General features: G+C 31.6%; 1 protein-coding gene across 11 annotated transcripts in view; it reads right to left on the reverse strand.

Moving 5' to 3' along the window:
• LOC145260601 (uncharacterized) overlaps positions 1 to 13,730 on the reverse strand; it is a 494,792-nt gene that overhangs the window by 70,053 nt on the left and 411,009 nt on the right. For 6 of the 11 annotated variants that reach the window (XM_080118887.1, XM_080118883.1, XM_080118884.1 and 3 more), the window contains one exon: positions 9,637 to 9,678. The exons of the other annotated variants lie outside the window; for them this stretch is intronic. In XM_080118887.1, coding sequence (XP_079975013.1) covers positions 9,637 to 9,678 — 42 coding nt within the window. The remainder of the gene's footprint in view (positions 1 to 9,636; positions 9,679 to 13,730) is intronic. 11 annotated transcript variants of the gene reach the window in all.

The following is a 13,730-nucleotide window of genomic DNA, read 5'->3' on the forward strand; positions in this document are numbered from 1 at the left end:
TTTTTCCAGACAAATATGAGTTATCTCCTCATATGCTTGAATATGATAAGATTTTCATTTTCGTACTAGTTCTCGTGGATGTGTGCCTCCCCTACCCCGACTGTAATTTATAAATTATATTCATTTATTAATTTATTCATTTACTATTAATCAAATATTTATTAAAAATAAAACATGAAATGGCATAAAATAAATTTAAATTTTAACAAATCCTATTTAAAATATGTTGCAATATGTTTTGGCACAATACAGGGTGTGATCACATAGATTTGGGAGATCCTATTTATAACGATGTGTGATAAGAATGAACCAATCCGATGCCAGAACAGCTTTATAAAATAGACTGAATCTTGTTGAATTCTTCAGTGATATCGTTTCGTTTCTGCTGATAACTGGATTAATTCATTGTCTGGGAAAGCTTCTCTAACTGGATTTATACTACCTTCCTTTTTTTGCTTGGAACTACATTTTTCTATTTCAAGAATGACTTTACACTTAACAACTTAATATGATTACAAAAATAAATATAGCATAATCATATCGACACACCACACCTTGTTAGACTACTGAAGCAATGTGATGTGTGGCCAATACCAGATGGGTGACCATTTTGGAATACCAGGCACTCTATGTCATCTTCCTATGACAGAGATATACATGTGGTTAGGGACTGTGAATTTGATATTCCCTGTAAACTTCTTCCATCGGAACAAAATTGGCTTGGTCTGCCCAGACTTAATACAACACCAGCTACTAGTGGTGCATTTAAAATGTGACCCTTCAAATATTTTTAAAGAATTTGGAAGCATTTAACCTGTCGAATAGAAAGTTATTTCCAGCTTTAAAATTCTTAGCAAATCCTCATGTATGTATTGGAAGTTATTTGTACTCAATAATTTGATAGAAATTAACACAAAATTAACTTAATAATTCACTGACATAACTTATTAAATCCTTAAAAAAAAAAAAAAAAAATCAATCCAGTGATGATTTCCAGAATAGTCAACATAGTCAACAAAGCAAAAAGTAGTGAAAAAATAAATACACAACAAATAAATGTTACCAAAGGCAAGCTAAGTCACTCTTCTACCTATTTGGTCAAGTTTTTTGTGTTTTAATTTATTTTAAAAGGTGATTTTTTTTAGGTTAAAATAAAGGTAGTGTAAACCTGTAAAATTAAAACAAAAATCAAAATGGTGGTCTCATTTGAACCTCAATTGTTTTAAAAAAAAAAAACGAAAATTAAAAATGCTGATAGAAACACATCCAGTAAATGTCACCAAGCATGCAAAAATGTGATGTTCTACCAATATTTTGTTTAATTTTCGTTTTTGAGTGATTATTGAAACCTAACTATGACTCGATTGAAACTACCATTTTGTTTTAACTCGACAACCTTTACATTACCATTATCTTTTAACTAAAAAAAAAAACACTTTAAAATAAGTTAAAATGCAAAAAAAAAGAACTTATCCAGGTAGGTAGAAGAGTAACTTAACTTGCCTTTGGTAACATTTATTTGTTGTGTATTTATTTTTCACCACTTTTTTGAAACCTTATACTATAAAAATCCTTTTAAAAATATAATTTGGATAAGGAAAGAAAAGAGCAATTACAATAAAAATAAACAAAAAACACCCCGGGCAACATCGAACATGTACTGTTAATTATTGCATTTGAGCTGTGTATTAAATTTTTTATTTTGACAAGCTGTGCACAACGTGAAAATAGGGGTGGGTGGTACATTTAAAGTACTAACTCTTAGGGTTGAGGCGAGAAACTCCCCCTACTACCACCACCGGGAGAAACATTACCAATGCCAGATTAAAAAAAAAAAAAAAAAAATTTCCATTTCACTTTCGCTTGTTCTTTTGTTTTCAATCGATCTTGCTTATTGTTAGGTGAAAGTACAGAACAGGTAAAGGAAGACCCCTCCCCGCCTCCATCACATGTTAAGGACTTTTCTGTATAACAATGTTATTACAATAATTGTTGTTTCCTAGATGTAAAACCACTAAAACTCCGGTGTTTATCAAAAAGTGCACAATGACAAGTAACGTTATTATAATATACTAGCAGGCTGCCTGGCGTTGCCCGGTTGTAAAATACACTTAAACATGATATTTTAATTTATGCAGATTTCATATTTATTATTAGAGTAAAATCTCTTTAGATGATTATATTGTACCGAATATATAGTAGTGATTTCAAAAAAAGAAAAAAAGAAAACGACTTGGGTACCACCAGCTAGAATTGAACCCAGAACATATAAATCACCAACCTTATTTCTTAGCCTCTGAGCCACGCCTATACACATAGAAATAGTTGAAAATAACATTGTTTAACCTATGATTGTAGATTTGCGCATGCAAATAGATTTAGTCAACTACTCCTGCTAAGATCAGCTGTTTTGTTTTAAATTTAACCCCTTATAGCAGCGATTTTTGCTGGCTAAAAACCAAATTGAAAGTGAGCCGCATGTCCACATACCCTACATATCAAATTTCAAGTCTGCAGACTAAATATTCAGAGAGGAGATTGGTAGAGACTTTTTGCACACACATCGACACGGTCTATATATATATATATATATATATATATAAAACATTTCCATGTGTTAGAATATTTTTGCCTTAAATTCTACGCAAATTATGCAGAATGTAGAAACTATGCATAAATAGAATTCAGCGTAATAGTTAAATGAAACCAATGATCTAATAAGAAATCATAAAAAAGAATAATTAATTAATGAACGTTCGTTTTTCAGAGGAATATAAAAATTAGTTAACTTTGATGTAGTCGCTTACATATCCATGACTGAGTATATTAAGAAGTTTGTTTTAATAATCTTTAAATAAAAGAAGTAGTATTTTTAATATCAATGTCAGGACAAGAAAAAAAATCTTAATTTTATAGATATATAGATTTATTTACACAAACATTCAATTTTATAGGTATATAGATTTATTTACACAAATATTATGGCTACATATGTGCATTTAAAATCTGATTTCAATTGTGAAAAGAATCTGGCCTGAAGACATTGCTTTTCAAAAGTAATTGCAGCAGAAACATGCCTGCACATATGTAGCGAATAATATTTGTATAAATAAATATGCTATAACAATGTTATTTAAAAAAGCCATTCTTAATATGGGGAAGGGCAACCGGAAGTCTTTACAGTAATCGTAAAAATAATCAAAAGCTTTAATGATTTGAAGAACTCTCTTGGAAAACAGAAGGGCACGAAGCTCTGGAAGTTGAAAATTAGCACAATTTTTCAATATAGTACAGTCATGACCACAAAATGCCAGCAGCGAATTGATGAGGATCTCTTGAGACGAACTGCTTTAAAATTAGTACTATTTCATGCCAAAGGTTATAGTGGTCTGTAAGTGCTAGAAGTATCAACTGAGCATGTAAAAAAAAAAACATGGAAGATGAGATTGAAGACATTATCTTTTATTACTACCCATGTTAAAAATTGGATATAATGTTTGAGGTTAAGAAGTCAAAAACTTTATGAGGAATTCCGTTATTCTCTAAGGGCAAATAGTGAGATCCTGAGAAAACCAAGATAAGTAGGTACCAACAAAATGTTAAGTAAAGCTCAAAGTCTGGGAAAAAGAGGGGGAAAAAAGAGAACTAACTTGAATAAGATATACAAATGTTTTTTTTTTTTATTTCCCCCTTTCTTTTTTTTTTTTTTGAGATAGAACTTTAAAAATATGGTTTGCATGAGAATTATAACTATTATATTAACAGAATTTCAATATACATATTTCTCTTATTAAAAATAGGTTAAATATTAAAAAAACAAAACAAAAAAAAACAATAAAACCCAATGTAAGTATTTTCACTGCAAAGTAATAACTGTTTATGCATTGGACAAAGTTTATCAGATGTAAAAAATATTATCTAGTTAGGTTATATATATATATATATATTCAGTGGAATCTCTAGATACTAAAGACTGCTTAAGAGATTTTCAGCTTAGGAAACGCGATGTGAAAATTTTTTTGTTCCTACATACAAAAATTTTCAGAATATGAAAAATATGAGCGATAGAATATTTTTCACGCATTAATTCTTCAAAAATATTTTCAAAATCAAGGTCTTATTTGATTTTTAAAAATTTTAGTGCACACTGGTGAGATTACTTTTTCCTTCGCGGTCAAACTGTGCTTAATACTTTTCTATTTATTTATTTTAAATATCATAAATAGCCAATAACATTCGTATATATATATATATATATATATATATATATATATATATATATATATATATATATATATTGACTAATTAGAATAGTATTCAAATACATAAGCTAATAACACAAAGTTCTTCCAGATAGCTCAATAGTGCAATACTAGAGCTATAAATATTTCTTATATTATACTGCTTCACCAGGAATAAACACCAGTTTAATTGTTCATTTCAAAATTATAGTTTTATGGACAAAACTTGTGCACAATTGTTTCAGACCATAGCTGGTATTTTAGAATGACATTTTGCACTGAAGAGTTGCCCAGTGGGTATGATAAGTAAATGATTATATACTAATATACTAGTTATGGGCCGAAGCAATTGTATGCAAGTTTTGTCAATAAAACTATGATTTTGAAATGGACAATTACATATATATCTATTCCTGGTTAAGTGATACAATATAAAATGATTACACGTATCCATATAAAATGTTATGTTTAGGCATCCATTTTCACTATTTATTGTAGCAGTGTTCAATATGTGAGTAGAGCTAGGTAATCAGTCAAGAAAATATATATGGCAATTAAGCTACACAGAGTCTTCCACATTTTACCCACATAGAGAATAGTTAGGCTAAAATGCAGTTTAGCCTGACGATTCCCTATGGGGTAAAAACACAAAAGACTGTGCTGTGTAGCGTAATTACCATATATACATATTTTCATAACTTACTAATATATATAGAGAGAGATAGATATAGTAGTAAGTTATGAAAATATATATGGCAATTAAGCTACAGTCTTCCATGTTTCATCCTCGTAAGGACTTATTACAGTTGAAGTAAATAATGAAAATTATATCTCCTTATAACATTTTATGTGGATGCATGAAAAAAAAAAAAAAAATAATATATATATATATATATATATATATATATACACACACACACACACATGCTTTCAATTATAAAATATATACTAATAATATCTATATAATTTTTTTTTCAATTGGCATGATTAATTAAGCTTTTATTGTCTTTAATAAAAAAAAAAAAGAAAAGGGACTATTTGTTTTTTTTGTTTGTTTGTTTTTTTTTTTTGACGGACATAAACTGTCTCTGATGAGTTATGTATTTGTCTACCTTTCAAGGAAACACATGTAAGACAAAATAAAATATTATGAAAAAAAAATATAAACACATATTTGGCTTTGGACTGTTCACTATTGATATGTATATGTACGCATATAAATATCCTTCGTATAAATAATCGCATTTGTTTCACCTCCAAAGGATTTTGTCAGATTAAATGTGAGGATTTACATTTGACAATCACTTTTACAAACAAGTTGTGTCCAAACCCCCAGTTCTGTTGATAAATGAATTTCTGACCTTTGCCGTCTGTCCTTCTTTAATGCTAAGATTATTCTAGCATGTAGCTTAGAGCCCAAAAGGAGAGCTTATTCCCAAGGTCCTTCATCCTCAACTTCTATCTGGTTGGAACAAACATGCTAGTGGGTAGTTGAAGATGATCAGGGTGATAGCCGTCACAAGTAAATACCTCAACTACACATCGACCTTCTTCATCGTGCATCATTTCAAACCTGTGAACCAATTTTATGAACTTGGATCCATGGTGCAATGGTTAAAGGTGTTAATTAGCAATCAGCTCCGAGTGACAGTTTTGTAGCAGACAAGATTGCAACAAACACAAGCAAGAGTAAATTCTTGTGACTGGAAGTCTTGAATACACTTCCATTCCTGGCTTGTCCAATCAGAAGCCAGCTCTCAGTCATGTGACCGAGTTTACAAAAGGTTAAATCGGCAACACACTCTTTCTTCCCAGATCTTGGACTGACAACAACTCCGCATAGAACGAACCTTCCCCACTCAACAGAACTCATCCAGCCTTCGGACTTGGGGTTCAACTAAGATGTGAATACAAGCAAGCCAACATCTCCACACACGGACTTCAATGTGGTATACACACACAAACTCTCTCATCCTACAGTAATAATGTCTCTAATCTTTCGTGATGCACGTTCCTACTACTAACTTTAAAAAGACAAATAATCCATTATGGCTACAGACCATAACTTCAGCACACACACACACATGAACTCTTTCTCTTTCAACAGGCCTGTATAATCTTTAATCTACTCCTCCGTTCAGGAATACTTCCCAATACTAACTCCTTTTCTACAAGTCATACTAACGAAAATAATCAATAAAGCTATTTTTAAATGTTAGAATGAGACTTCTTATTTTCTTATTCCACATTTTTCTGAAGGTTGGAGGTTCGATTCTTATTATGGGTAATAATAACTAAGAATAATAGTAATTAACATTTCTACTCGGTCATGGTTGACAGAATGAGAACAATCTATTGCTGTGGATTAAATAACGGCTTCAATTAGAAATTCTGCATACGTTTCAGAGTTTGACAAAGACTCAAATGTGAAAAGATGCATCTGAAGAAGGCTGTTGGTTACAGCAGTCAAAACGATGTGAAAATAATATCCAAGAGGAGAAGAATAATCTGAACAATCCAAATAATGCAAATAATGCAAATTATCAATTCTCATCTCAAAAATTCTGAAACATGTTTATACTAGTTGTCAAAAAAGTTAAAATATTCATAGCGAATTGATGTTAAAAAAAAATAAATAAAATAAAATAAGTGTTAAATTGATTAAAAAGAAAACGTCAAATAGCAAGCTTAAAAGAAGATAAGAAAAAGAAACTAACTATATAAAAACTAATTGACTATAGAGGGGAGATAAAAAAAAATTGCGATTGCTATGATGTCATTAAAGGGAGATAACACATGACAAAAAGTGTGAGAACTCTTCTAATAATAAAACAAAAAGAGAAGAAATATTAATAATGTGCACAGTTAATGATGCTCCATAATGGATATACCAAAAGTGGTGAGTGTTGGCATGTTCATTTTCAAGACAACTTGAATGGGTAACACTACGAGCAGAGCAGAAGGCAGGGTGATTTACTACTGGCATTAAGAGATGGTAAAAAGAAAAAGAACAAAGTTAAAGGCAAGCATAAAAAGATATAAAAAAAAAAAAAAAGGGGGAGAAAACTTTTTGAATTTGAATAATCTTCAAACCATTTTTAGATGAATGGAATTGCTGTTTTTGTTTTGCGGTTATTTTTAGACTATAAAATATGTGAGCACATCAGAAGGGTGGAGAGAAAGCAGGCAGGCAGCTGAAGATAAGAGGGCGCAAGAAAACATTTTAAAAAAGCAGATATGTATAACCTTATGATGAGAGAGTGGGTGTGAAAAGAGAGAAAGCTATAGACTATAAAGTGTAAAAGAAATCGGATAAAAAGATATGGTTGGTCTGAAGGAAATGTTTGCAGTTGAAATAAATTATTACCTAAAAACTACCATATTTTTTTGAAAAAATTTTGAAAGATTTCCCATATACTCTTGGCAATATTGTTTATTTTAGATTGAGCTCCCGACTTAATATACCCACATAGATAGAAAGAGACAGATAAGCATCAGTGTGTATATACATCTATCCTTTTCTCTTTACAAATATATATATATATATATATATGCTTATTCAATTATATTTCATCTTTTATTTATAACAATCTATTTACGAAGCTCGATGTATGTTATAACTACAGAGCATATAATATATATAAGTTATCACAATATATACAGCAATTAAGCTACACAGAATTTTCCATGCTGCGTTTTAGTATGGATGTGCCAGGTTAAAATGCCTGGTTAACGAGTCCTTACAGAGCAGAAAATTCTGCGTAATTTAATTGCCATATATATTTTCATAACTTACTACTTAGCTCACATATTGAGCTAAGTAAATACTTAAAATCAATACAAAATATTATATCTCCTTATAAAATTTCATGTCGATACATGAATACATATCAAAACTGACAAGGTTTTGTGTATTTCTTGTCTATATATAACTTTAAAGAACATAAACTAAAATATTAAAATAAAAAATGAAATAAGGAATGAGTAAAACGAATCTTAAAAAATCGTAAGCATTACTATCTTTTGAATTATTTCCTTTAAGCCCTTCACCTGAGCAACACAGGTTAAATATATCTGATAAACTTAGAGAGAGAAAACCACAACAGAGGGCTCAATTATTAAAAAAGATTCGAAAATAAGAGCATAAGTTATTTATATATGTGTTACAGCAGATCGAAACAACATTGTTGCAGTCGGTTTCAAATACAACAAAGGTAAATAGCACGTAACCACTCTTTATGGACTCTCCTCGATTCCTGTTGTGGTTTTTCAAAGCAACAAACCACAACAGGCCAAAGAGAGACCATAAAGGGTGATCATGTGCTGTTCCTTCTTTGTTGTTCTAATCTTCTGTAATTTTATATATATATATATATATATATATATATATATATATATATATATATATATATATATATATATATATATACCTTCTTTTACTGATAGTTGATGAGTATCAGTTTTTAAAATGGGCTCAGAACATTGGATATATATATCTTGATAGATCAAGGTTAAGATGGATATAGGATGATTTCCTGAATCCTTTGTAGTGTAAATTGGGATCTCAACGTAAGTAGAGAGCAATGGTATATGGAAAAATTCCAAGACTAAAAATCAACATGATTTTTTGAGTTTTGTTTTATAGAAAGAAATCCAACTTAATAAGAACGTAATATTTATTTATTAATAATGTTACAGAAGATCAGATCAAATCAAGACAGTATGATAGTTTTCAAACAGAGAGCAGACTCAGATCGAATTTTTTTTTTTTTCAGTTTATTCATAAATAAATCGCTAGCCGGTTATTTTCAACTCTGAGAGCAAACATGGCTGACTGGATAGTGATTTGATTATAAATAAAAATAACCACTATTTTGTGATCAGAGTTTGCTCAGATACCATGTTGATTTGGTCTTCTGTAATATCAAATAAATATGAGGGAGAGAGTGAGAAGGAGATGGGAAAAGTGGAAGAGATAGGGAAAGGGAAAAGGAGAGGGAAAAGGAGAGAGAGGGAAAGAGAGAGGGTGGAGAGCAATAAACAGAAGTGTACCTACACATGTGTGTGCGTATACATATATAAGAGAGAGAGAGAGAGAGAGAGAGAGAGAGAGAGAGAGAAAATAAAGAATACAGAAAGAAAGAGAACAATTATAAAGGAGTTAGAAATGAAAAGAAAAAAGGTTTGCAATGCATTTGTGTGTAGTGTTTGTGTGTGAGGGAGGAGGCGCGAATAAAAAGAAAGCCTGAAGGAAATAAGGTGTGGGAAGAGGCCAAAAAGAGGGTAAAGAAGAAATGCCAATTATTTGTGGAGGGTGGGGGTGGGGGCATTGTTAAGGGGTTTTTAAAAAGGCAATAAGTTAGTATGAATATCAGTAAAGAATCGCGTTCCTTACTTTGAACCAGTCTCTGCCGCCATCTTTCGATCTTCCTGACAACTGTGAATGAAGACACAACGAGGCAAAAACTGAGATTTCTTTTTCTTTTTTTTTTTAATCAAACAATAAAAAAAAAAACGAACTAAACTTTTACGGAAACAAACGCTGTCATTGTTTATAGTCAACAAACAACTTGAGATTTTAACAGAGGACAGAAGGGGAACTGGAATTTGCAGAGGAAAGAGAAAGTGGGCACGTGCAGAAAAGACCATTCTGCAGAGACACTCGTTTTTCTTCATCCTGGTTTGCTGGTGTACGTTGACCTTTCAAAGGAAGTTTCAAACCGCAGTCGCTTCTTCATCCTGGTGTAATGATGTACGTTGATATTTCAAAGGAAATTTTAGACCACAATCGTTTCTTTCTTCAAAATCATTTAATCAGTTCTCTTTCCATTCGAATTAATATGCTTGTATCAGTTGGCAGAGTGAATATGGTGTCCTAATATGGGACGAGCGAATAGTTTCCAATCCAATAAGTGATCTATCCATGAACTAAAACATAGTTTAAGAGTTAAGCCGAACCCATTTCACTGTAATTTAGGCGATTAAAACAAGATTTAACCATGTTTTTTCTTGCATCAAGATTAAAAGACTACCTCTCGCCCGCCCAATATTTAAAAACATTATTATTCTGTTGTTTTCAAGCAAAAAGGATATTTTGGGGTTGTTTTCGGTAAATCATATTTTGAAACTTAAAATACGGTAGATCACACATTGGATTAAAAACTCGAAAATCTGAAGAAACAATTGGTTTTATAAGACCCTCAGTTAACCACACACCTTGTCCAACAATATATATATATATATATATATATATATATATATATATATAGGATAATACACATACACACCATAAACAAAACTTAGTGAATAGAGTGGGGGATCAGTTTCAATATAAAATAATTTCACATTTCCTAGTGTTTTAGGACAATTAACCAAGAAAAAAAAATTGCTACGGAAGATAAATTCTGTGCATCTTAGGGGGTGAATTTCTATTTTTTTTTAGGCGATCATATGTTGTTTTAACGACCTTGCTAGTTGGACTTGAAGTTAGTGGTAAACAATAAATAAATACATAAATAAATAATAATAATAAACTGCCCTAAAAACTTAGAATAGCCGGAGTATTATATTTTTAATTTATATACGAAACTGATCCCCCACTCTCAATTCTAAAATAATTGTTTTTTTTCTGCAATATTTTTCAGGTTGTTCACACGTAATCCGTTTACAAAAAGTAAACTCATTTGTGTGTGTGTGGGGGGGGGTGATTTCGCAGAGTTTGTTAATTTAGAAATTTATCATTGGTTTTTAAAAGAACAGTTCAATCAGAGAGATTTGGAAAAAAGGAAAAAGAGGTTTCATGCCTGCAAAGAAAGAAAGCATTGAATATTCAAATGCAACAAAGAGAATGTCTCCAACAAAAAAAATAAATAAAAAAATAAAATTTTAAAAAGAAAAAACAAATCTTAGAAAATAAGAGTCGTGTGCAAACAGCACTACAATTTTTTTTTACAAATGTTGTGGATGACCTTGGATTCGCTCCATCTTCTTAGCGTTCACTTGGCACAAAGAAATAGTGGCTTCTTTTTGAAGATTTTTATGACAGCGTCTTGATTTTGTCTATCATTCAAATTTCATATTGACTATTAGACATTTTTATTTGTTGAAAGATGATGCAAGAGGCTAGGATGCGAGTACCCAGTAACAAAACAAGATGATTTCAAGATGAATTCTCTAACTTGGGAGTGGGGGTCACATTCTGTGGACGTGGAGAGAGAGGACAGCATAAAAAACAACTATTTTTTCCTAAACTCCAATCAGGAAAATAAAAATTAAGATAAAAACACGGAGTGCGCATCTGAGTGGAAGGAGACAGGAAGTCATTCTTTGATGAAACAAAAATCATCTAACTTCCCTAACCCCATCATAGATTATTCAAAAGCTTAATCTTCACGGCAAAATTAGAATGGACAAAAATAGGACCTCTTTTTTCCTAAACAACTCCAATCAGTTTAGACTAAAAAAGAGAAAAACACTGAGTGCATATGTGAAAGAGGAAAGGAACAGGAAGTAATTCTTCAATCAAAAAGTCATTTAATTTCCCTAGTCACTTCACGAATTGCTTGAAATCTTAACGTTCACAACAAAATTTAACATTTTCAGTTTTTAGGGAGAATTGTCATATGATGGAAATCAGTTTTTTCTTATTAAGAAAAGAAATGGATTTTGACTAAAAAGTTAACTGAAATGCATGAAAAACTGAATCGATTTAAATGTGAATCCACTTTTTCAGGATTAAAAAATCCAAGATAACTCACACCCATGAATACATTTATCATATATGTTGCTACAAGCAGGTAGAGCGACCGAGAGGAAGAGAGCACAAGACAAAAAGCAAGAACGAAAGACAGAGAGAGAGAGAGAGAGAGAGAGAGAGAGAGAGAGAGAGAGAGAGAGAGAGAGCTGGAAAGATAGAAAGGGAGAGAGCTGGAAAGACAGAAAGGGGGTGAGCTAGAGAGACAGAACTGCTGATATTTTGCGGCAAACCACAGCTGTTTTATTGTTGCATCTTCCACCATTCCATCTTAAGGTTTCAGACAGAAAGTTTGACCAAACTATAAGCACTTTACTTAAAAAAAAAAAAAAAAAAAATTAAAAACAAAAATCTGTGGCTGAGAACGTAAAAACAAAGGATCTTTATTCTTTATTTAGTAATAGAAAATAGCATTAACGATTCTGTACTATATCAGTTTGAATAAAGTGCTTTCAAGAATATAAACTAAATCCATGACCTGAAAAATATATTTTCATTTCTAATTCAATATTTTATAAGAATTGATAAGAAGCCAATCTATACATCAGTAAGGAATTTATGTATTTTTGTAACAACACAAGCCATCAAAACAATTTCATGCTTTGTTATTACACAAACATAACTATTGATAGCTGGTTGAACACACAAACCTCTATATAATTAGGTATGCGTACATACATATTTGTATGCACAGGATACACCCTGAAGCTAATTAACCGATCATTATGAATTCTGGGAAAACAGCTGCTAGGCATAAAGGGTCGTTATACGAGTAGGGATGTACCGATTAATCGGCAGGTAATTGGTCAATTTGCCAATTAAACGACCGATTAATTACTTTTCTCTTTCCTATTAAATTTAAATCATTTCAATGCTACCAAGTGACTCATCAGATAGCTTTAACACATTAATATAGTAACTACTAATTTAATTAAACATTTGTTAAGTGTCTGGCCACTATTATGGCTTTTTGCATTTATTAAATAAAATTACAAAATACAATTTCCAATTCTTACATGAATATAATTAAACAATTAGATAAGAAAAAGAAATTACAAACCAACTACAAAGTACAAATTTTAATTTTTAAGTGAATAACTCACACACCAGGCCCTGACCTGGAACCCTCAGGGAAAGAGGAAAAGAGGCTGACCAAAAAACACCTGGAGAAGAGACTCAGAGGCAGACACTAAGCTGATCGGCTACTCCTGGCGGGAGTTGGAGCGAATCGCCCAGGACTGTGGACGTTGGCAGGCAGTTGCGGATGGCCTATGCCCCTCCAGGGGTTCAAGGCTTAAGTAAGTAAGTGAATAACTATAAGCTGAAGTTCTCCACCTGCTGCTGCTCTATTTCCTTTTCTATAATCTTGTTACCTGCCTCCTCTGCTCTTAGTCTCCTCAGTATTTAAAGTTGAATACTTTTAGGTTGTAATGTAAAAAAATTAGAGTTTCTCTATTCTCAGGATACAGCTTGTTCCTGATAGGTTCATACTCATTACCACCTGCACTAAAGAGCGTTCCACTCTCCACAGATGAAGGTGGTTCACTTAAATATTTTGAAGCCAGTTTACTCAGCAGTGGTAAGGTCTCCTGTGTCTTCTTCCACCACTGAAATGGATCATCACCTCTTGTGAGTAATAATGGTAAAACTACTTAATGATCAAGTTCTTTTTAAGGGATTTACTCCTTTTAAGTTTAGATTGTGATTTTTGTATTTCTATTGTAGTTGCAGTCTCC

The sequence above is a fragment of the Euprymna scolopes genome, chromosome 36 (assembly GCF_053919585.1).
Source record: "Euprymna scolopes isolate OS-2025 chromosome 36, ASM5391958v1, whole genome shotgun sequence".
Classification (NCBI taxonomy): domain Eukaryota; kingdom Metazoa; phylum Mollusca; class Cephalopoda; order Sepiida; family Sepiolidae; genus Euprymna; species Euprymna scolopes.